This window comes from Macadamia integrifolia, chromosome 13 (assembly GCF_013358625.1).
Source record: "Macadamia integrifolia cultivar HAES 741 chromosome 13, SCU_Mint_v3, whole genome shotgun sequence".
Classification (NCBI taxonomy): domain Eukaryota; kingdom Viridiplantae; phylum Streptophyta; class Magnoliopsida; order Proteales; family Proteaceae; genus Macadamia; species Macadamia integrifolia.
Window position 1 is genome coordinate 18166681 of NC_056569.1, and position 25873 is coordinate 18192553.

Here is a 25873-nt window from a genome sequence, read left to right on the forward strand (position 1 = left end):
CTACAAATAAAGAGCATTGAATGAAATTCAAGATATCTTATTCAATGTATGTGAGGATATTTATATACAAAATTACATTAAGAGATCCAATTGATTAAGGGATAAGAAAGGCAAGAGATTACAAGAGATAAAATTGCTAAACCGATAAGGAAAAGAGTGCTTGAGATAAATGCAAACATGGTAAAGATATATGCAAATATATGAGAAACAAGTCGGCAAGGATTGATAGTTGGTGCCAGTAGGATTCCACCCATTGAACCCGTGTAATACTCCCCCCTCAAGTTTGAGCGTGTATGATAGAAACACCCAACTTGGAAATGAGAAACTGAAAAATATCACGTCCAAGGGGTTTGGTGAGTAAGTCAACCAGCTGAAATCGTGACGAAACATGCGCCATGGAGATGCAATCAGATTGAAGGCATCCACAAACAATATGACAATCAATGTCAATGTGTATGGTACGCTCCTAAAACACAGGGTTGATAGCAATATATAGAGCAGCTTCATTATCGCAGTAAAGACGCATAGGTTAGGGATGCGGGACGCCGAAATCAGCAAATAAGCAACATAGCCAAATGAGCTTGCATGTGGCATTGGCCATGGAACGGTATTCAGCTTCTGCTTAGGATCGAGATATCATTGGCTACTTCTTTGATTTTCAGGAGATAGGGCTATCACCTAGAAGAGTGACATATCTAGTGACGGAACGACAAGTAGTGGGGCAAGCAGCCCAATCAGACTCTGAAAAGGCCGTCAAGTGGAGGGAGCTCTTGGAAGAAAACACAAGTCCAGCACCAGGAGAGGACTCGAGGTATCATAAGACACCCATGGTAGCATCCAAAAGGGGCTACCGCAGTTGTTGCATAAACTGGATTAATGTAGTAACTGCATAGGATATATTAGGGCGGATGATGATGAGGTAAATCAATCTACCAATAAGTTGCTGATATCCTAAAGAGGATTACATTCTTTAGAATCTAATCAATTATGAAAATGTCATTGATGTTGAACTGTGGAAAGCCACTAAAAATTAACCCTTGTTGGGCAGATTTAGGGAAGAGGCTGGGGAAATATTCATAGTTTCTATTTTCTTTATGGGCAAGTATTTTAAGTCTGGTTGCAGCCACTATGGCTAGACACAAGGGCACAAGTCTAGGGGCATGGCAGTCATTCCGCCTGCCACTGTGTATGTGGCGTAGGGGCCACTACCAGAGAGAAAAAACTGTCTTTTTTGTATTTTGTTTGTTTTAATTGTTTTATTTTATTTTTGGAAGCATGTTGACTTTGGACTCAATTTTGAAAGATCTGATCGTACGCTTCCTTTCAAAAGGGATTGTGTGAGTTTTATCATTACATCTTTTGCTTTTAATCTCTGTAGTAGATTTGTTAGATGAGGTAAGAGATTTATGATTTATTTTCTGATAAATTGTAGAGTTTTACTCATTAATGAAATTGAATTCAGTTTATTCCACCTTTGAGTTGTTTATCAAAACCTTGAAGTGTTCTACCCCTTAAGCCCTAGGAAGTTATGTTGCATTCTTGAGTTGCAATATTCTCATGTCATTGAAGAGTCATATAAATCCGTTGAAACCTTAGAGAATTTCACTATAGTTTAGAAGAATTATTATTTTTTCCTTTTGGGAATCCAATCTTCTGTTCTTTAAGCTATGTTTGGTTGCAAAGAAAATTAAAGAGAAGCGAAGTGAAATTTTCATACTTAAAAGAGAAATATATGTAATCATTGTCCCATGTGACTATATCATTACTTCAAATCATGCCATATTTGATTATAAAATTTCACTTTGCTTTACATTCAAAACCTTTTGCTATAATATGTAAAATAAAAATTACATGTAAAATATATCATTACCAAATATGATTAAAAAAAATCGAATAGTTTATATAATCACATTGAATCACATGGCGTAATGATTATAAACATTCATTTTTAAGTATGAAAATTTCACTTCACTTCCCTTTAAATTCCCCTTGCAAGCAAATGGAGCATTAGTGTTTGTGTTACGTAGTTATACACCTAGTAGAATGTGTTCTTAACTTTTCCCCATCTGTAGCTTCTGAGAAAGGCTGCAGCAAAAGCTATCACCTTACTCAATTTGTAAAACTTGCCAGACCATGTCAAAATTTAAACCATCAAGTCTTGAAGTCAGCAATCTCTTAATAATAAATGTCAAGAAGTTTCAAGGTATACTCCACAAAATACACAAGAATCATCACTATACATGAAATTGGGAGTTGAGAGGTAGCCTCTCTCACAAAACTCTCAGAAAAGAAAATTTTGAATATCGACTCGATATGTAATTTTTAGATAAAACTCCATCTCAATCTAACCCTATCTCCATTAATGGAAACTTGGAGGGCTTGTTTTGTTAGATAAGCAATTAACTACCATCTTTAATAGTCAAGTGGCCAAATTTACATAATATACATCACTAATTATATGAATTATGAATAGTAAGAAACATAGTACAAGTAGAGGTGCAACAGGGCAGGGCCGGGCCGGGTTGGGCTAGGCTTCTTAAAACCCTAGCCCAACCCTTAGTCTCCTTAACTGGGCCCAAACCCGCCCTGACCCTTACTCAGAGCCGCAAAACTTCAACCCAGGCCCTACCCTTCAGGGTTCAGCCCAACCCTTACCCGCCCTGATTAGCCCTATTTTTTAGGGTCGGGTCGGGATGACCCTGACCCTGACCCTGACCCTGATTGACCCTAACCCTGGTTTGCCATCAAAGGCTGGGATGGCCCTGATTGACCCTAACCCCAGTTTGCCATCAAGGGCCGGGTATACCCTGACCTTGACCCTACAAAATATGAAATCACTTAAAAATAAAAAATATTCATAATAAAAAAGAGATAAAAAAAATACAAAATTACAAATTACTTGTTATGAAGAGAACATCCTAAAGCAAACATTTAAATAATATAAATAACTCTAACTATTATAATAAACAAAGAGGAGATCATCTTAAGAAAGTAAATAATCCAAAAAAATTCAATTATTTGTCATGATAAACAGAGAGATCGTCATATTAAGGCAAACTGCAAGAAAACTGAACCTCCACTTGATGAGAGTGAAGAAAAAACCTTCATGGTCAAGGATTCACTGTATTAAATATATATATATATATATATATAATACATATTGATTTAAGATGGTAATTTAAAAAATATATTAATTATTTTTTCATTTTATTAATAATAATTACTAAAAAATAATTACTAGAATAGATTTTTTTTTTTTTTGGTAGAAAAAGGAAAAGAGATCTTTTTTATTGGTAAAAACGGTAAGAGAGATTGGTGAGATTGTGTGAAGATATATTAGGAGTATTGAGATGTCAATGACTCAATGGGAAATAATATGTAAAATTAGGTTAAAATCAAGGTCACAACTAGGGTCATAACCAAGGTCAACATCAGGGGCAAAAATCAAGGCCAGGTAGGGCCGTAGGGCCAAAACCAGGGCAAAAAATTAGGGTAAAAAAATCAGGGCCGGGTTCAGGGCGGGCTGGGCGGGTTGGGGGGCCAATGACATCAACCCTTACCCACCCTGACCCTAACTCAGGGTCAGAAATTTCAAGGCCAACAGGGCCAAAATTTTCGGGTCGGTACTTGTTCGGGATCAGGGTGGGCCAAGGGCGGGCTTGGGCCGTCAGGGCCAAACTTGCACCCCTAAGTACAAGCATATGTAGCTATTGTAGAAAGCAAGACACTAGAAACCAAAGGGCTATTCCACTCCGAGGAAGGCAACACAATGAGATCCTTAACCTTATTCACTCTATGATTTCTAGGCTTAGATTGGTTGTCAAGAAATGAATAAAAATTCAAAATTTGAGGGGAGAAAGAAGAGAGAGAGAGAGAATTTCATCATGATGTAATGGCCTGTGTTAGGGGTGTCAATCGGTCGGGTTGGGTCGGTCTCGGTCAGGCTTAATCGGGCTTGAACACTTGGAAGCCTTGCACCGTGAATGCCCGTTTAAGTAAACGGGCTTAGCTTTGGGGTGCATGGTACGGTTTATAATTGGGATGGTCGGTGTCGAGCTTTTATCGAACTTCCTTAAACGTGTTTTAACCGGGCTACGGACCTATTTAAGTTTAAACGGGCTCTAAACGGGCTTTAAACGTGCCTCCTCTAAAATTCTTTTCTTAAGTGGGTTGAATGCTTAAAAATATGTGAGACAAATCTTTAATAAAAAAAAAAAAGAAATGATATGAAATTATGGTTGTTATTACAAAGAAAATAAGAGATTATGACATTTACAACTTACAAAATAAAGCTTCATTAAATCAAATTCTACTGCAAAGCAAAGGGTAAGAAAGCTTAATTTGTTTCTTACTAGTAATAGCAAAATAGAAATTTTATGTAGTATTAAAGGGGGTCAGGTTGGGTTAGGCTACAACGAGTCAGTTCAAGCGGGGTATATAAACGTGTTGGTTCGGTCGGGCGCCCGACGGGCTAGCTACTTGCACCGTGAACGCCCGTTTATTAATCGGGTCAGTCCATGTCAGGTCGTAAACGTGTCAGGCTCAGTTGGGCCAACTGGTGTGGGCTTAGAATTAACACCCCTAGCTTGTGTGCAAGGATTTACGGGATGGTATTGGTATCGGTTGATACCGATCCCAATACCAATACAGATCAGATCGGATCGGATTGGATTGATGGGTATCAATTGATTTTTCCATTGCTTTTTCTAAAAAGTACTAATTTTTTACTATTTTACCCTTGAACCGATTCGGATCGGTTTGGGATTCGAGATCAGTCTCAACCAATACTAATCCCAGACCGATACTTGAAACCATGTTTGTATGTCTACAACAACATTGAAGTAGTGACCAGTGATTTCCGGAATAGTATTATTATTATTATTATTATTTCCATTTTTTCCACAAGGCAATGAACCTTATAATTCTCCTGGTACAGAAGTAGTGCTTAAACAAATGTTGCATCTGCATCCAAGTATCTGATTAATTATCATCTGCTGGATGTTTAACAGTGATACTGATAACCTGTCTCAACATGAAAACATTAGCAAACTGCCTTGAGAAACCGGGGGTATTCTTTGCATTTGTTTTTCTATTTAAAGAGTTAAAAGAGCAAAATAATCATAATCCCATTTGATTGTATAAATTACTTAATATTTTTAATTATATTCAGTACTAATATATTTTACATGTAATATTTATTTTACATATTATAACAAAGGGTTTTGGATGCAAAGTAAAGTGAAGTTTCATAACCAAATACGGAATGATTTGAAATTAATCTTAAAGTCATATAGATAATGATTACATATATTTCTTTTTAAGGATGAAAATTTAACTTCCCTTCCCTCTAATTCTCCTTACAATCAAATTCAGCCTAAATAATAAAATGATCCAAATTAAGTTTTCTTTCTTTGGTAAGTAGACTTATGGGAGAGGGATCACATGCTACTCCTAGTATTGGCATCATACACGAGGTATCGGTGACCACATTTTGTTTTTGGGCCTTTGTTGGGCCTTACTAAGGCTAAACTTTTTTAGATGGAATTCGCAATCGGACCAGGCCTAGTCCATTCTAAGCCAAACCAAAGAGTTCCATTTCGTGCACGCCATTCTCACAAACGTTGACTTTTCTTCTGTCACATGGATAACTGATTAGGCTTCCAATAGAATTCTCAAAAGCCCAAACAGTTTTGGAGAGGATATATAGGAATCAAAGATCAACATATAATACTCATTGTTCTAAGAAGATCAGGCATGGTTTGCCTCTTCTGTGCCTGTTCGAGCGAAATGAAATTGGTTCATGTCTTTATATACTTGAAAAACTATCTCCACTCAATGCTTTAAGTTTTGAATCGAATCCTTCAATAATAACTGTGGAAGTATTGAAATAGTCAAAGTTTTTAAAGGGTAGCTCTGTAGGCCACAAATTACTGTGGCAAAAATTAATGAAGCTTATTTTGACTGCAATCGCCATTAGCACACAATGGTAGAGACAGATGAAGGAATACTCAGGGGCGGGAGAAAGAGAAGAAAAGGGAGTCCGAGAGAGGGAGCCGAACTCGAGGAAAGCGATTATGGCGTTAATCTATTCCAGGGTTTGAGCGACAGTGTCGCAAGAATACCTCCTGTTTCTCACCTTCAACCCTGTTTGAAATCGTCTGCAATTCCGATCTCGTACAATTCCGTGCAATACCACATTCAGACGGTGACACATGTATTGATACCAATACAATGGTCCAGATCTGGTACAACTAATAATACATTAAATCAATGAAGAGTCATTTAAATGAACCATTGCATTGGTATCAATACACGTGTCACCTCCTGAAGGTGGTATTGCACGGAATTGTACGAGATCGGAATTGCAGACGATTTTTTTCCGTAAATACGACTTTCCCTTGGATTTAAAAATGACAGTTGTCATCCGTCCAGCCCGAGCCACTAGAATGGCAGCTCACCTCCGAGTTGTAGAGGAGCCAAATCCCCGACTTTCTACCTAATGTACCAAATCTCTTTCGTTGTCGTAGAGAAGGACGAAATTTGTACCGCAAGTCAGCCGGCCACGACGACCACCCATTACGAGCTAGTGGAGCTTAAGGGATGTAAATGGTCAAAGACGACTCTGCCTCGTCTCTCTTCTTCTTCTTGCGCACTGAGAATGAGGAAGGAGTGAAACAATGGAACCCTCCATGGGCACGACCTCAAGAACCCAACTCATTTTGCTCTTCTTCTTCGTCGCCCTCTCGTTCTTGCTTAGCTTCTGCATCTGCAGCGACCCTATTTACCTCGGCCACATTTGCCCAGACACAATTCCTCTTTTCAGTTCCAACAGCACCTACCAGTCCAACCTCAAAACCCTTCTCTCTTCTCTCTCTTCCAACGCCACCTTCAACTCCAATAACTCCTACTCCAACGCCACCGTCGGCCAGAATCGCGACACCGTTTACGGCCTCTACTACTGCACAGGCTATGTCACCTTCGATGTGTGCAGCAATTGTGTCAACTTCGCTGCTGTGGACCTTCCCCGGCGCTGCCGCAACCGGAAAATCAGTTATATTTGGTACAACGAGTGTATGTTGCGCTACTCCTACCTTTCCTTCTTCTCCACCGTCTCCGTCTCCCCTTCATTCATGTTGTATAACCCTCATAACATCTCTGACCCAACTCGATTTTCTAAGCTCTTGGGTGATACAATGGACGAGGCCGCCACTGAAGCTTCCCCCAAGTTAGAGAGATTCGCCATTAAAGAAGCTAATTTCACAAATTCTCAGACACTGTATTGTATGGTTCAGTGTAGCCCTGATTTGTCAGGGAAGGACTGTAACAGTTGCCTTGTGGGTATCATCGCTGAGCTCCCCAGTAGTTTTAATGGTTTGCAAGGTGGAAGGATTCTCAATCCCAGTTGTAATATCAGGTTTGAGATGTACCGTTTCTTCCCGGTCACAGCTTCGGCACTTTCTCCTACCCATAATCTTCTCCCTCCGCCGCCTCCGGGGAACGGAGCGACCACTGCTTCGCCTCCTAGTAACAGAACTACCATTCCAGGTGAGCCGCTTTGCTTTTTCAATTTTGATTATACTATATGGAGCTAATATTAGATTAAGACTTCAGTCCACTTCGATGTCCTAAAACAGGGGAACTCAATTTCAACCTTAATTCTTATGCAGAAAATGAAGGAAATTTTTCCAAGAAAATAGTTGCCATTGTTGTTCCCATTGTTGTGGCAGGAGTGATTCTTTTCTCTGTTCTCTTGTATTGTTTTCTAATTCGGAAGAAAAAGCAGGATCCCTCAAAGGAGAATGGTAAGAAGCTTTGGCCTTTTTCATCTATTTGATAATGCAAAGTTAGTGCGACTTGGTATTGGAGCTTTAGATAAACAAATGTAAGATCTGAAAATGATCTAAATAGGCTAAAGAAGCCAATGACTCCAAATTTTTCGATTTCTTGCTCTTATTGGGAGGTTTATTTATTCATTCATTTTGTTCGAAGATCAATCTTAATTTATTTGCCCTTGAGGTTTGTGCATAGGTGGCAACACAATTGAAGCAGAATCATTGCAATTTGATTTTAGTACAGTCCTTACAGCCACGGACAACTTTGCAGATGTAAATAAGATTGGTGAAGGAGGATTTGGTGAAGTTTTCAAGGTAGAAACGAAGTTACAAACATATAGTAATCAAACTAGAATTCTTGTATGTCAGTTTTCATTGTGTGATGGAATAGAAAAACTGATTACTTTTGAATTTGGAATAATTGAAGGTACCTCATGAAGGTGAGAAATTTATTAATCCCTTGTAAATTGTCTTCAGGGTAAATTTCCTAATGGACAAGAAATTGCTGTGAAGAGGCTCTCAAGATACTCAAGGCAAGGTGCAGAAGAATTCAAGAATGAGGTTCTCCTAGTTGCAAAGCTTCAACACCGGAATCTAGTCAGGCTCTTGGGATTTTGCTTGGAGGGAGAGGAGAAGATACTCATCTATGAGTTTGTACCCAACAAAAGCCTTGACTATGCCCTATTCAGTTTGCTTCTCTCTCTCTCTCTCTCTGGTGTGGTGTGTGTGTGTTAATGGGTAGGGGATTTGTTTGCTCTCATGTTCTGGGGATTTACATGATTATATATCCCAATTTTCTACTTGGTGTGGAAAGAAAACTAATGCTCATGACACATCATCATCTTTTGTCCACACACCAATCTTTCTTTCATTTTGATAAAACGTACCAATTTTTCTTAATAAATTATACGGAAACGTTTTCAAATCCTAAATTCTGACTTTACTTTTCATTTGGATGAACACAGACCCTGAGAATTGTGTGCAGTTAGATTGGCAGAGTCGTTACAAGATCATAAGCGGGATTGCTCGGGGACTCCTTTATCTTCATGAAGATTCCCGCCTTCGAATTATTCATAGAGACCTTAAAGCAAGCAATATCTTGTTAGATTGGGAAATGAATCCCCAGATTTCAGATTTTGGGACAGCAAGAATTTTTGGCGTAGACCAAACTCAAGCAAGAACAAATAGAATAATTGGGACTTAGTAAGTTTTGGAGTGGCATTCCTTCAATATATATATATATATATATATAGATATAGATATATTGAAGTTCTTTTTAGGTTCCTCCCTTGCATGGTGGGGCAAATTAAGTGCATAATCACAAGTCTACAACCTTTAGTGTCTTGTTCCAAAAAAGCAGAGAGCTAAACATAATCAATGTGTTATGGCTGGGTGAGTTATACCTGACCTAAATTTGGAGAAGTTTCATAGCAGTTAGACCTTGCTAAAAAAGAACTGTTTTGATATTTCATGAGCCCATCTAGAAATCTAGCAGTTAGACCTTGCATGACATGAGAATATAATCTTGCTCAATCTAGCCAACCTGATAGTAGTGAAAAAAAAAAAATGAAATGAAAGTAAAAAAAGTTTGTTTGGGCCTTGAAGCTATAAGTAGAATCTAGTGAAAATTAGCTTAGGAACACAGTTTAGTAGAATATTTGTGGTTACTTTTAGTTTCTGAAGTTATAATAACTGCTTGCAGTGGTTATATGCCTCCGGAGTATGTAATTCATGGGCAGTTTTCAGCCAAATCAGATGTGTTCAGCTATGGCGTAATAGTTTTGGAGATTGTAAGTGGAAAGAAGAATGGCAGTTTATATGAAACAGACTCTGCTGAGAGCCTTATGAGCCATGTAAGTATTGGATGTCTGCACTTCTTTTTCCTTTATTACAGTAGATTGCTACTATCTACTAGAACATTAATAGGACCTTTAGTTTGTCTTTAAACCTGAGGAACCTAATAACTTGTATGGTTCAATTGTTGCAGGCATGGAGACATTGGACTGCAGGAACCGCCTTTGAGTTGATTGACCCAATTATGAGAGAAAATTGTTCAAGAAGTGAAATTATGAGATGCATTCACATTGGGTTATTGTGTGTTCAGGAAGATGTAGCTGACAGACCCACAATGGCATCTGTAGTTCTCATGTTGAACAGCTTCTCAGTTACTCTCATGTCACCCTCACAACCTGCATTTTTTGTGCGAAGCAGAATGGATTCAGATCAATCTAAAAGTAGGTCGATACCATTATCTGCCAATGAAGCTTCGATCAGCGAGTTAGAGGCCCGATAATGTGAGTGGATTAAAGGTGATGTAGAATAAATGTTTTGTGCAACATGCAGTGTATGCCTTGAATGGAGATAATCAATTCACTGAAGCAAGTGAAGGGAAAGCACATATTCCTATAAGCAAGGAACGAGAAGGACTTTGTAACCAAAGGTATAGAGCTTAGTATAGAGCTTAGTCACAAAAAACATAAATGATCAAGTAAAGATGCAGCCTGAGATGCAAGGTGGTCAGCAGCTTTTTTCTATTCGCGGATATAATCCTGAAGTCAGACTTTCTCAGTTGGTTTGAGAAGTTTTTGACAATTTATCAGAAGTGTAATGTACCTGGAGGGATAAATTGCAATACATTGGACTTTATTTGAATCTCATTTCTTATTTTTGGGCCATTTACTATACAGAGTAGCTAAAAATACAAGAGATGATAAACATGATAATTGAAAGGTGGTTAATTGAGATCATTCAGTGCGCGTGTGGCAGTTAAGTTATACTATTGCAACATGTTGGTCACCAGTTCAAAACTTAGAAACAGTATCTTATGCAAAGCAGTGGATAAGGCTATGTACATTTGCCCCTCCTAGACCCTAGAGTAGCGGGACTTTTTCCTCCTAGAAGAAAATGTTGGGTAGTATTTGTAGGCTACTCTCAAGCCTGGTGATGAAGTCTACAACCTATGGTATTTTGTTCCACAAAATCAGAGATAAAGGGAAACAAAGTGGAATGGTAAGAGTGGGTCATACAATACCCAAATTTGGAGAAGCTACATAACAGATAGACCTAGTTGAAAGGTTGGTTTTATACAACATTTAGGCACCGTTTGATAACATTTCTGCCATTTTTGTTCCCAGAAACAGCAGAAACATAAATTCATGTTTCTGTTTCTGGTAACAGAAACGGATTTTAGGTGTTTGATAAACATGTTTCTTGAAACGTTTTTTGCACATTCAAATAAATTGCACATATCCAGAATTGAGAGGCAAATATCATAAGAATATAGAGCACATCATGCATTAAACATGGGACAAATAATAATAATTTAAGAGTTAAAAAACACAAAAAGAAATCAAACACTGAAATAGTAACACCAGAACACGTACACCAACCAAGGAGGCTCAATGAGGAAGGAAAATGTCACAAGCTGACCAGTAACACCTGCAATGTGCATAAATTGCAAAAATGCATACATTTGGAGCACAATTGGCAACAGAGGCATGAAATGAAAGAGAAAAATAAAATAATAAGAGACCTATCTGAAATATTTAGCTAAAACGATATAAGGGAGAAAATAGTGCTGAAAACCAACAGCCCATAGAAGATATAAGGGGGAAAATATTGTACAGAGATAGCAAAAAAGAGAAGAGATGTGCCTCACTATTGAAGAGGGTTTGCTAAAAAATGAGAAGAAAATGATTTCATGCATCCAGAAACCCTAGATTTAGAAAAATTTGAAGCAATCCTGCTAAATGTGGAATAGACAAAACACGCTGAGTTAACATACCTCAACACATGTGCTTGACGAAGAAAGAGCTGCACTTCTCTTGGCTCATCCTCAGTTGCTCAACTTGAAGAAGAAAGACCAAACGGGCTTCAGTGATGGAGTTCTTGGAATTGTTTTGGAAGGTCTGTAGCAGACTCCTCGCCATGAGATCTGAATCAGTAATCGTCGGCGGTGGAGGTAATGGAGGAGATTAGCATAGTTGGAGTGAAAGGGGAGGAGGAAGATGGCCTACAGCAAAGCCGACTTCTCTCTGTTCTCGCATAAAGGCTTCAGAAGACAAATGGGTGCAGGGGCTTTTTTTAAGGGGATTTCACGATTTTTGGGCACCAAAGCTGTTCCCAAAAATGGCAAAACATGTTTCTGGAACATCAAACACTTTTTAGGCCATTTCTGCTGTTTCTAAGAAAAGAAATGGCAGAAATAACAGAAACAAAACGTTATCAAATGGTTTGACCCTTTGGATCTATGAACTTAGCATTAGGAGCACACATTGTCATAACCTTGTAATAAACACGATATATAACTGCAATATTTTGAGTTCCGGGAAGAATATCGTATCCATACGTTCTTAAGGTAATAACAGCGCTTTTGAGAATATTTGGGTCTGTGAGGGATAGAGAAAGATTTGGTCTACTTTGAAAATAAACAGGTCCTTCACAGAGACTGGTTTCAATTATACCCATAAGAGATTGATTAAAATTATTCATTCTTGCATCTCTTACGGCAGCAAAGACAACACTATTTATCCCTGGAAGAGTTAAGGGTTTGAGGGCCACCTAAACTAGGCCGATGTGGATAAACTTAAATCCACGCTCTCTATGCCTCTGGATCTGAGAGCTGGTCAAGAGTTGAATCTGCTCTTGATCAGAAGCAAGAGTATGGGTGCTTTCGCAGGTCTTAATGACATAGTCACTATGAAATGCGAAAGTGCCTTTATGGTATACCTCAAATTCAGGTATTCTGGGGATGGTATAATTGTTTATGGCAACTTCTAGGTTGCGAAAAACCACTTCTTAGACATTATGGACTGAATCTTGAGTCCTGCCGGATGAACTAACTTCAGAAAAGGAAGACCTTCGGGAGCTGGAGCGAAAGTATGAAGCCATGCTATAGAGGTTCGAGTCAATAAGGGTTTCTAGTCTCAATATCCTACTGTCAATCCCGCCTACTGTCAATACTAATTTGCCTTCAACGTCTATCTTCGGCAACACGGCTGAGTACGACTTGGGTGTAGGTCGACACGACTTGGGTGTAGGTCTATCAGACAAGGGTGAAACACTACCAACTTAATGGTCCTTACGACTTTGGCACCTGTTCGAACTTGGCTCTGATACCATTTACTTCCAGGATCACTTCGATCAGAGTTTAGGCAAAGGAAGCTAGAAGCTCATATAACTTGTTCTTTTCTTTTGAAAGCCTTAGAATTTCTAAGGTTTCTAACCTATGTAGGTTTGAGAAGTGGTCTGGATTTTCAGCAAATAAAGTAATATAAAAGTCTAAATAGGCATAAGAAAGATCAATCAAACTATCTATAAAAGCAATCTTCTCTTTTAATTTCTTAACAGCAAGCATAATACAAAGAAAAGTAGTGGTATACTTACATAGAGACGCTGAGTTTACAGATGAAGATGGAAGAAAACAATACTTGATTACAGACTTAAGAACACACTCACAAAGCACATACAATACTTAATTACAGACTTAAGAACACACTCACAAAGCACATTTAATGTTTACAGAACACTCTCTAAATTATTTTTCGGTTCTATTTCTTGGTGTCTTCCCAAGAAGAGGGGCTTCTCCTTTTATAGATGGCGGACACCAAACTTCAACAAATTGTGGTTGAGGGATGCTGATGGGGCCTTGATGGAGATGGCGTCGGATAGGCAATCAATCAACCGAAAGTGAAAAGTGAACAGCCTCAAGATAAGGTGTTTCTTTCAAAAGTGGATACACCTAATAAGGTGTGAAGTCGTTGTCAGAAACTTGATAAGTTTCAGCCGAAAGATAATTTGTCGATAGTTCAGGTGTACGACTAAAATTAAGCCGTGAAAAAGATCTTTGGCATTCCACGTGGGAGGACCCACTGTTTTCCAGAAGAGTCTTAGTGAGGTGAATTATTAAAGTGTCCACCAGTGGCACTCACTATAATGCGCTTATAGTGCTGCGTGACGCATGTCAAGACGTCAGTCTGACTCAGGTGGCACTAGGTGTGGAAGCTTGACACCTGACAAGTATCAGAAGTGCATGTCTGATAAACATGGCACTGGGTCAAGGCGCAAAGAGACCTCTTGATATCCCTCCGGGGTTTTTTTTTTTTTTTTTTTAGGGCAGCGACGGGGAATCAGGACGCTGTGCATATCCAGCAAGATCGGAAGGAGGACGGGTGGAGGAAGAAGAAGACGAAGTAGAAGAAGAGGCAGAGGTGGCTTGAGGATTAAAGCCGATAGCAGTAAGGATGTGTTCTTGAATCTGTTCATCAGTGAGGAAAGGAAGGCGACGCCGAGCAGTTTGAAAGAGATGAAAAAACGGCGTTTGAGCAGATGATGAAGTAGAGGGAGTCATAGGAAGGTCGACACCAATACTGCGTTTGGGAACAAAACGAGAACCAGATAATGGTGAAATGTCGAATTTATCCCACCATTTAATAGACAGGTGTCTTTCCAGATGAGGCACATAATTCCATTCTTCCATTTCATCAGAAGACATCTGATACCGCCATTGAAGGATCCAAGGGACTTCGTAAAGGATGAAAAACTGGACGAAGAGAGCCCGGGAATCCAGAGTTGGATTGAAGTCTTGGAATTTGGTAACAGATAACTGAAGAGCTTGAGGAAGAAATTCTTTTGGTGGTCCCCAAGTAAAGAACCAATGCAGAAACCAGTTTGGCACCCCTAATAAGGTGTGTTGAAGTCGAAACTTCACAAACCAGGAATGGGTCTCATGATCGTTCTGATATAAGAATATCATGTCCCAAGCTTTAACATAATCAGCATAATCATATGACCTGAGCTTAAGGCCGGTAACATCATGGAATTCGCGTTTAAATGAGGGAGAAGATCCCCATTCGCAATCTCGAATGATGTTCAATATATTGAGCTTCGAATAAGCCCGAACATGTGCAGATCTATAATGGTGCTGAATTTGAGCACTTTGAGTTTCTTCCAAAAAAATTTCATAGAAAAAACGAGTTTTATCACCAGTAGAGGGATGAAGGTGGTCACGAAGGTAGATGGTAGAAATTTCAGAAGGGGAGTGACGGAGATGAATGGTTTCAATAGGGATTACTGGGATAAAATTGGTTGCTATGAAAGGGGAGTTATTGACTGGCCTTAATATTGAGGCAGGTGAAGGAGACTGTGAAGAAATAGGAGCTGGTTGGTCTTGTAGCTGTTGAGACGAAGATGAAACAACTTCTTTATTGGTGGTAACAGGGATTACAACCTTCTGTTTAGGAGCCCTGCAAGAATTCTCGAGTTAAAAAATCAGGTAAACTGTTAGTACTACCTTTAATAAATTCAATATCAAAATCGAAAATAGAAAGAAGTGACTGCCATCGAGCAAAGATCTGTTTGGAGGCAAGATTTTTGACATCTTTTTCAAGAACATCTTTGGCGGCCTTACAGTCAACATGTACTAAAAAATGTTGGTTTAATAAATCACTTTCAAATTTAGTTATACACAAAACTAATGAAATAATTTCCTTTTTTATTATTGAATATTTTTGCTGAGTGGAATTCCAAGTACCTGAAGTAAAACGTATTAATTCTTCTTTTAAAAGAGTAGGACATTTTTGTTTCAGATTACCACCATAGCCAAATTCCGAGGCATCGGTCTCAACAATTTTAAAACAATTAGGTCGTGCTAAGCTTAAGCACGGAAGGGTTTTAGCTTTAAGCTTAATCTTTTGGACAGAGTCAGTATGTACAGATGTCCATGGTTCAGGCTGAGATTTAAGCCTGTTGAACAGAGGTTTGGCATCCTTTGCTAAATCCTTGTAGAATTCGGCAATATAATTAAGGCTACCCAAAAACCTTTGAAGTTGAGTCTTATCTGTTATTTCATCAGGAAATTTGTCAGCAAACTGAATGGCTCGTTCTATGGGAATAATAGATCCAAAAGATATATAGTGTCCCAAGAAGCGAACATTAGTTTGAAACAATTTGATTTTCTTAGCAGAGACGACAAGTCCTGCTTGACGAATAATAGGCAGGAAGAGATTTAAATGTTTCCAGTGTTGGGAAATGTCTTGAGAATAAATAAGGACATCATCAATATACACAATGATAAACTATGAATACTGATTAAAAATTTGATTCATAATATTCTGAAATTCAGAGGGAGCATTCTTTAGACGGAAAGGCATAACATTCCATTCGTATTGACCGAATGGGACAACAAAAGCTGTCTTATACCTATCTTTCTCTACTATCTGAATTTGCCAGAATCCGAACTTCATATCAAACTTAGAAAATATGCTAGAAGCATAAAGTCTGTTAAGAAGATCCCTCTTATTAGGGATAGGATACTGAATCCATTTAAGAACCTTATTTGAAGGTTTGTAGTTAATAACTAATCGGGGTGCACCTCTTTCAATTTCAGCATTATTGTTAACATAAAATGTGGTGCAACTCCATGGAGATTTACTTGGTCTAATAAGACCTTTAGCAAGGAGTTCTGAGATTTCCTTTTGACAAGTTTCCCTTAAAAGATTAGGCATTTGAGCGGCCCTAGCTTTTGTGGGAATCTGGCTTTCAGAAAAGTTATCTTCATATGGAAGAGTAACAAGATGAGTTTTCCTTGACCAGAAAGCTGTAGGAATATCAGAACAAACTTCTTTTTCAAGTTGAGCTTGAAAGTTTTTAACTCTAACTTGAAAACTAGGATCATTAATTTTTTGCCGTATGCTCTTTTGTTGGATTTCAGAAGACAAAGAGCATATAAACTTTTCTTTGGACTGAACTTGAGCCCTGATTTCATTCACCGTGTGAACCTTGGGAGGCTCGATGAAATGAAAAGTAATTGGGTGATTTTGAATCACCGAGTGAAGACCGATATTATCAATTTACATTGGATACAACTGGGAAAGAAATGGAGTGCCTAGAAGTACGAATTGAGCAAGTCCTTTTACCATAATAAAAGGAGTCTTCAGGCAATGTCCATTACAACAGATAGAAGCAGAAGGGAGTTTATACCCAATCTCCATTCTATATCCGTCAGCAGTAACCAATTTCTGAGTGGTCTTCTCAAAGTATCGAGAAGGTACAAGTCCTTCATTGATACAATTAATATCAGCGCCTGAATCAATTAAGGCAATAGTTTTTAGGCTGAACTCATGATTAATAACAATATCAATCATTACATGCCATCGATGAGTTTGAACATGCTGGATACTTAAAACTTGAGCATCTTCAGAAGAAACTGCAGCAGGAGATGCAGAGGTACTAGCGACTGGTTGAGCTGCTAGTAGATCCTTAAAGGAAGCTTCTTCTTCTACATATGGCTCAAAGTTTTGAGTATTATAAAGTTCAAGAATTTGTATTCGTTGCTTAAGATTCTGAACTTCAGTCTTAGTTTCGTTGAGGTCCTTTCTGAGTTCCTGTAAGGTAGGTTCTCGAAACATAGATGTTGCTTTTACTCGATTTATTATAGTTTTGAAACTATAATCTTGAACCTTGGACTGAGCAGGAACAGGGCTAGGCCAGGAATTATTCTTTACTAAGGTTATATACTCTTGTAGGAGTTGAGCCTTAGTAGCAGGATCATTAACTTGATCTATGGTTTTAAGAAGAAATGATTCTTCAGAAGAAAGAACCATTAAACCATTTTCCTTTAGCATAGCCTGAAAGGGATCACAACTACAGTGAGGAGTCTGGGCTTTAGACTCAGAAGAATCACTATCGAACTCAAGTTGAGCAATATCTTGATCTGAGTTGGACTCAGAGTCTGGTTCTGGTTCAGAAGAGCTATATAATAAGACTCTTTCAAGATTTTGCTTCTGAGAATCGTCAATTTCTAAAGCATTAATTCGTGCTTTAGTTTGACAGTTATTCTTATAATGTCCTACTTTTCCACAATTATAACAAACAGGGGGTTTGTTTGGAAAAGTGTTTTGAGGACGGGATTTAGAAAAGTGTTTCTTAAAGAAGCGCTTAGGCTTAGATTTATAAGGTTTAGCCTGGTATTTAGGCTTAGAAAACTTAGAGAGTTTCCTATGAGGTTTCTTCGGACCTGAGGGACGAACCTTTTCAAATCCAAATTGTTCACAGAAATCTCCAAGTTCTCGGAATCCAGCTTGTCTCGCTTTAGACAATTGTTTTTTTAATTTGAGGTCTGTGCAGAGTTGAAGACCTTCATTGCAAACTTCAGCAGCTAATTCCGCATAGGTGTATTGCTCAAAGGGAATAGTGCCATTATGTTTTGCCTTAAGTCGATACCTGACCTTTTGAGCAAATAAAGGGGGTAATCTAGAGAGAAACTTTTCTTTCCATATGACAATGTTACAATCATCTCTGGAAAAGACTTTAGCAAAGAAAACATCTCTATACCATCTATAATGAGATAGTGTAGGACATCGCAAATTCATTAATTGTTCTCTTGTTCGATCAGCTAGAATTTCAGCTGGTCCAACAAAGTGAAGAGTGATGGTGTAAACCAAAGTATTAACCGCGTCTTCATGATTAACATAAACAGTTCACTGGGCATAATTGCCATCAGCTAATTGTTCAGTTAGTTGTTGCGGAACACTGGTTGTAGCACCAATTATCTGTTGTATAACATCTTCAGATAAATAAAAATCCCACCAACCATGGAGTTGGCCAGAAAATCCAGTTGCTATCATTTTAGCAACATCTGAATCGGATGAATGATTGAGCTTTGCAGCAGTAGCATACATTAACATCCTTTTCAGAACATTGATGATTTGATATTCAGATAAACCATCAATATTCCACTCGAAAATAGTATTACCATCAACCGGGAAATTGGTATTGTCACCTTCGAGTTCGAATTGACAATCAACAGGAGAAGGTCGAGGATAATAGTAATTTGTCGGAGCGGTAGGCATAACTTTTCGAGTTCTTCCCATAACTTGATTTAGCTGTGGAAGAGACTCAAGAACTGCTGCCTGATTAGGAAGCATAGATTGGAATTCTCTTTCTGCTATTTCGATTTCAGAATCAGATAAATCAGCAAGAGAAAGAGTTAGAGCCTGACTGTCTTCAAGTTTGTCCTTTGTGACCTGAAGGTTCTGAAGTCTAGTAACAATTTCATCAAGAATGGTAGACTCCATTTTCTTCTTAGGAGGAATGGTCAGGACAGGAGGAGGTTTAAACAAGACGGATTGGTTACTTCTAATTTGAGAAATAGGCTCTTTAGGAGGAGTGCTTCTAGGTTGAGAAGCAAAAGTTGGCCAATCAAACTTAGTTGTCGTATGAGATGTAGATGGGGTATGTGGATGCAAAGAATTAACAATTGTCTCAATACGATCAGTTTGGTTGCCAATTGACTGAAGACAAAGATTAGTATAGTTGTTTTGTTCAACAACCTGACTAAGCTGAGTTTCAGTCAAGGGTCTAGCATTTTGGCTAGAAGTTTTAAGCAGGACTGCAAACTTTTGGTCACCTACTTTTAAGGCTTGAAAGGGAGGATGAACAGAATCAATTTCTGTGCCTTCCTGAGAAGTATAAGTGATGGTTATCTTCTTAATCTCACTAACCTGAGAAGTGTTAGAGGATCGATTTTCAAGAAGATACAGTTTTAACCACGAGAAAAAAAAGAAGATTAATTTGATGAGTTTCCATATGAGAAACCCATTTCTCATGAAGCATTTGACGATCCGAATTAGAAGGATAATGTTCTTCAAAAAGTTTCCTTTTTCCTTCATTTTTCGGGGAACGATATTCCTGGATAAGGAATCGTTTATTAATCTGGAACTTGGATTCGTCTGTCAAATGAAGCATCATAATACATGATCCTTGCATATCAAATAACAGTTTTATCAAACGTTTTTTACTCCGTTTCTGTGTTTTTGGAAACAGAAACGACAGAAACGCGTTTCTTGAAACGTTATCAAACGGGCCCTTAGTGTATGCCTTGAACTCTTTCCCTTTATTCCAACAACATCTAGAGGCCGAGGGTAATGCCACACCTACTTTTTATAGATTAGATTTGATTGGAATATGGTAGTTAAGGGCTTTCGATAATGGAAACAGAAATAATCCATTCAATGAAGCAAGTGAAAGGAAATCTCATACATTCTAGAGGCTTGATTTGGCCGTAAGGGAAAGAAAGGGAAATTTATATCAAACTTAAGATAAAAACATTTATGCATGTAATCATAACCTAGTATGGTTGTGTAATTAACTCCAAATCATTACAATTTTGATTATTGAATTAATATTACTTTACAACCAAATCTTTTGAGTTAAAAAATGAAAATAAAGATCAGAGTCTTAAGTAGATTACGCAATCATGATTATATATATATATATATATATATTTTTTTTTTTTACTTTCCCTCTCCTCCTGTTCCTTTTAAATAATCTCTTGAATTTGATTTGGGTTTTCGCATTTGCAACACATCTATGTTACAATTTGTAACCATCTAGCCACATATCTCCCCATGGTCTTAAACCTTTGTATTTCAGTTAGATCAAAATTCAATTTCATTTCTATATATTTAGGGTTTGAAGTTTCACCCTCAATTTATCATCCATCTCCTATCAATTGATATTTCTTTGTATATCCAAGATCAAAGTTATTTTTAATAGAGTTGGGCTGCAAGAGGTCTCTCAATCACTTAATTACTAATAGAGTTATTTAAATCATTTGGCTTGATTTAGAATCCTTCGGGGTTCTCTTAGAGGAATCGTATATATGTGCTTTTTTAGTTGAATTTTTCAAAAGTTTTATTGAACTAATCTGTTTAATATCCGTTTCTTTTATCTGTATCTATTTTTTTGTCTTACCCTAACGCCCTCTCAAATCAATGCTATGATAGAAGCTTTCAATGTACACCTGAGGACTAATCTTTCACTCATTGTGATGTAAAATCTTGTGACATATATACCTAAAGACGGATGTGATGGGGAGTAGTGGCATTTGGAAAGTTGCCGACCCAAACTTACTATGGTCCTATTCATGGATTTAGTTCTCGAGTATCAGATCGGAATCGGTCTCTGGCAATGCCAATACGATATCAATCCTAGATCAGCCCATATCAGTCTGGATTGGTCAATATTAACCCTACTTTTCATTAAACAAAATTTTTTTTTTTACGATTTTTACCTATTCTAATACCAATATCCAATCTGGAATCAACCAAATATTGAGATCAGAATCAATCTCATTATGAATTGGCTGATTGGTTGAGATCAATCTCAATACTTAGAACCATGGTCCTGTCACATGGCAAGTTAGAGTTGTAATAGATGTGGACCCAAAGTTCTTCCCATAGATTAAATTTTAATGGGATAATTATGCCCCCCCTCCCCTGTAGTTTGCCGAAATTACATGTGGATCCAAGGGTTTGAACGATTTACGCTCCCCTCCCCTATCATTGACGGTGTGAATATGTTGTTAGTTTTATAGAGAAAAAGACCATATTACCCCCCTTTAGTAGGAAAGTCTTTAGATAAGATGACCATTATACCCTTTTATACCCAAAACACTCAAATCATCTCTAACACGTAACGTTGGAGACGTTTTGCAAAACAGGTCTGCAAATCGCCCTCCTTTGTAAGAAACTTGGGTGGAGAAGAGCTCTACAAATCCCTAGTGAGAATCTAGTTCACTCCGACAAAGGTTCGTAAGTGAACCATCATGCGATTCCTCTTCTTTCTGTGTTTTGGTGATAAATCTACGGTTCTGGGCTGTTGTTTGTGTTTGGGGATGAATCTAGGGTTTTATACTCTCAGTCTCATCTTCCACCTCCGAGCTTGCTTCAGAGCTCTCTGCAGGAGCCTTGTTGTCCATCTTTCCTTCACTTGCCTACAATTTATCCATTCCTGATGCATCAGCAGCCTGGACAGTAATAGAATCCTTGTCTTTTGCATTTTCCTTTACACTAAGAAAATTTTAGCATTGAAATGTGAGGTGGCCAACACGGCTACACTTTTTGAAGGCTCCCCGGGCTTCATCAACATTGGAACCAGTTATACGGGCCAGGGCAAGAAGACCTTGAAAGCTAGCATATGCATTCTTAGCCTCAGGTTCAGAATTAGACTTCTGATGGGATGATTGCTTTGAATCATCCTTGTTGGGAGCATAAGGATAATATCCTATGGCACTTTGCCATATGCCATGGGTTTGGAGGGTACACTATTGCGAACCCGATTGTTCACAGGCATGTGAACCCGATTGTTCACAGGCATGCGAACCCGACTTGCTGTGGCTAGCATTTTGGAATTTGAATATCAAACACAATAAACTCCAAGGATGCAACAACGGACATGTCGATTCTGTCATGTAGGATTTATTTTCCTTATTTGTCCCAATTGACCATTGACTAGGTTCTATCATGGAAACCTAATATTTGATTTGATTGTAAATTATCTTGGATTTTATTAAGGATACCCACCATATTAGTTTGGTTGCAAATAGGAAAGACTTGCTCTCTAATTGATTGGCCTACCTTAACCAGAGATAGACATTGTGTTATTAAAGGAGACTAGTCCTCCCTTGTACAGTAACGTACTAATCTCACCCAGTAGAGAAATGCATTGAAAAAATATTAAGGGGAGAAACCTATCTCCATTGAAGAAGAAAAATGTTGATCATTCGTGCAAGGACGGCATCAATGGCTGCATCAAGGTCCGCTAGAAACAACACACCATCGACAGTGAATGGTATGTCGTTTCCCAAATTAGATTGAAATTGTTCATAGTATATTGGAAATATCATTTATTATGATTTAGAAATTATTATGTTATAAATTCCATCTGTAGTATCAGAGCATGGGTTTGCCAATAGGTTATAGATCTTTTTAAAATTAAGATCAATCATGAAAGTATTGTTTGATTGGAATAATTTTTAAATTATTTATTATTGGGTGAACACCATTAAAGAGGTTGAAATCAATCATATCATAGGTTGAAATCAACCATTAAAGAGACTGTAATAATTGGTTAAGGTTCTATTCATATGATTTGGGTTGAGATTGAGATGGGGATTTTCCCATCATAATGTATATTTGGTTGGATTTTTTAAATTCTTTTAATGATTTAAGTATTGAGCTTTTCTTCTTTTATTTAAATAGTGATGGGCTGGGTTTTATTTCCCTTTTAAGTGATTCAGATATGGGCTTTAGCCCATTTAATGTTTAATTCAAATCAAAATTGACTTAAACTCATTACTGCAACCTATTAAGCTCAATAGCCCATTAAGGGGTTTATTTGATATAAAACCAAATCATATTGAAGCAAACCAAATCAAATCAATTTTTTGATCCAAAACCGACTAGACCAAATCTATTTGGGTTGAATCGAACCAAATTAACCTAAACCCAACCCAACCTATGACCTGACCCATCGACCCAGATTTTTTGACCCATCGAATCCGGCCGCCACTGGTCAACTTTTCGACGTTGCCTGAAATATTCTAGCAAGATTCTATTTTGTTTAAAAAAATAGCTTGTATAAACTGAAATAAAAATTATTCTATAAATCTATTTGTTTTGATTTATATCTATTTCTGTTTCTGTTTCTTGAAATAGTTTTCTGTTCCTGTTTCTATTTCTGTTTTGGAACAGTTTTCTGTTTCTGTTCTTTATGTCATAAAAAAAAATTACTTTTTTTTAACATGTGCTTCTATTTATTTTGTGTTCTATTTATGATAATGTAAGTTTTCTATTTCTGTTTATGAAAACAAACATGTTTATGTGATGAAACTTTAAGTAATAGGAAAACGCATATTAGAGATATAAACTTAACATTTTAGTGATGAAATTATTTATATGACAGAATCATTAAATAACCGCTTCAGCTGTGATTATGTATTCATTTTAAATCTGATTTTGATTCCGTCTTTCCCTATGTTTGTTATTACAGGAGAACTTTAAGATAATATATTGATGACCCTAATTGCACTAAACTTTGGGATAATTAAATTAATAGTTTAATGATGTCATAAATGATTAGATGTTGAAATTTTAAGGATAAAACTAAGAAATCTAGTTATTTGATTGCCGTCAAAGCAGATCAATCATGAAAATTCAAAGTGATTGAAATAAAAATAATTGTATCCAAATATTATTAAATAAATGACATCATAAAACCCTATTTTAAGACATTAATGATATTCACATGACTGAGAAGAGTGAGAGTATCTAAAGGTACATATTTCTCTCAATTGTGTCGAATTTAAGTATTAGCCTTAAATATAAATAAAATTTTATTCCATAGTTATTGCAATTAGTTTAGAGTATGAGATCATGCAATTATGTTGAATGGGAGTATCCAAAGGTACACATTCTTCTTGGTTGTATGGATTATATTTTTCGTTATATACTTAAAGAGTGATATACGTATTTCATTTAAAAGAGTTTAGGACATTAATGATCGTGCAACTGGGTTGAATGAGAGTATCCAAAGGTACACATTCTTCTTAGTTGTATAGATTATATACTTTAGCCCTAGACATTGTTGTGAGATACATTTAATTTAAATTGAAATCATATAGGGATTTAGAGCATTAATGATGATATAGTTGGGTTGAATGAGAATATCCAAAGGTACACATTCTTCTTAATTATATGGATTATATTGTTGGCTCTATACATACATAAAAGTATAATGATTCAATTTAAATGAAAACTTTAGGGCCTTATGATGATCATTATATGACAGTCAAAGATGGAATGAGAATATCCAAAGGTATACATTCCTGAATGACTGAGTTCATTTATATTTAAAAGCCTAGAGATCAAGATAGAATGTGAGTATCTAAATGCATGTCTTTCTTAATCATTTTGATGCATTAAATAATTTTCCCCCTAAAGATTATCAATAGGTGTCTTCTAACACCTGTGAAGTGAACCACTAGCATGTTACTATCTCGATCCTGAAGGATAAATTGTAATGATGCAATAGGTTGCTTTATTACTGTTAAAACTCAAAGCATAATATTATGGTAAACATGTGTTATTTACTTCTCTTTAATAGGAGTTCTATCTATTATGTTTCCTATAATAAATTATTCATTGTTTAAATTATATTAAATTTATTTCATTAAAATTTTGGACCCTTTAAGATCTACCATAATGTAAACGAAAATGGAACCTAGATCAAATCCTAAGAATATAACTCCAAAATGAATTGAGAGTGAAGCAAGATGAAAAATGAATGATTCTCTACACATTAAAATATAAAAAAATTACACCTAGAAAGATAGTGAATCATCCACAAAGACCTTAGATCTGACAATGAAAAGTGATACTTTCAAAAAGAATGTTAGATAAGATTGGTTTGAAAAGAAGTATAATAATGTAAATCTTTACATGTTTTCAAACATATATTAACTAATCTCATGTGTTGATTGAAAGATTCACTAGAGTGTTATTGTTAATATTCCATATAAGGATATCTCATGATATTGAATCCAAAATGATTGTGAAAGTAAAGTCTAGTTGAATTTAAAAGAATGTAGAATAAAGTCTAGTGAAAACCTGATAGATGTTAGAGTTCAAGCAATCGATACTCATAGACTCATTATTGATAGTTGATTCCAATTATACCTTATGGATACTCTATATGTTCTAAACTTATCTAAACTTGACTCTGAAATATACAACTTTAATTTAGTGAATAAAGTTGTTAATGTTTATAAAGATAATAATCTAGTTTATACTAGATATTTATATAGTGGTCTTTATATAATTATTTTGGATTATATTTCTTCTTCTTTTTTTAGAAATTATCTTCTTACTTTGTACATAAGTGTTGGATCAAAACATGAATCCAACAATGTTGATTCATCGCCCTTATGACATAAATGCTTAGATCATATATCTAGACCTAGAAAAGAGAGATTAGTGAAGGAAATAATAATGTCAAGTCTTGACTTCAATAATTTCATTATTTTTTTAGATTACATTAAAGATAAGCAATCTAAATAAAATATAACAACTATCATAAAGATTATTATATTTGTCTAATTCTTTAAAATGAAGGGTATAACTCCCCAATTCATAATTTCTGATACACTTGGCATTGCAGAAGACGTAATTGTACCCTTATGAAATTGGTATGTAGCATGGTAA

The 25873-nt window shown here is 36.8% G+C and overlaps 1 protein-coding gene across 4 annotated transcripts; it reads left to right on the plus strand.

Moving 5' to 3' along the window:
* Nucleotides 1-6387: 6387 nt before the first annotated feature.
* Nucleotides 6388-10507, plus strand: LOC122059555 (cysteine-rich receptor-like protein kinase 10). 4 transcript variants are annotated; one of them, XM_042622401.1, is made up of 8 exons: nucleotides 6388-7545; nucleotides 7668-7802; nucleotides 8017-8147; nucleotides 8310-8520; nucleotides 8798-9035; nucleotides 9535-9685; nucleotides 9820-9889; nucleotides 9937-10090. In XM_042622401.1, the coding sequence occupies exons 1-8, from the start codon at nucleotides 6678-6680 to the stop codon at nucleotides 9948-9950; spliced, it is 1818 nt and encodes a 605-aa protein (XP_042478335.1). In that variant the 5' UTR covers nucleotides 6388-6677; the 3' UTR covers nucleotides 9951-10090. The 4 variants fall into 4 exon arrangements, with proteins under 4 accessions (XP_042478335.1, XP_042478333.1, XP_042478334.1 ...); XM_042622399.1 differs by having other exon boundaries at nucleotides 9820-10507; XM_042622400.1 differs by having other exon boundaries at nucleotides 8029-8147; nucleotides 9820-10507.
* The last annotated feature ends 15366 nt before the right edge of the window (nucleotides 10508-25873 follow it).

Bases quoted from the DNA above. Each gene is read 5' to 3' on its own strand.
- LOC122059555 (XM_042622399.1), top strand. From the start codon at position 6,678: ATGGAACCCTCCATGGGCACGACCTCAAGAACCCAACTCATTTTGCTC. The intron at 7,803-8,016 runs GTAAGAAGCTTT...TTTGCCCTTGAG, and splicing joins GGATCCCTCAAAGGAGAATG to GTTTGTGCATAGGTGGCAAC. The intron at 9,036-9,534 runs GTAAGTTTTGGA...AACTGCTTGCAG, and splicing joins AATAGAATAATTGGGACTTA to TGGTTATATGCCTCCGGAGT.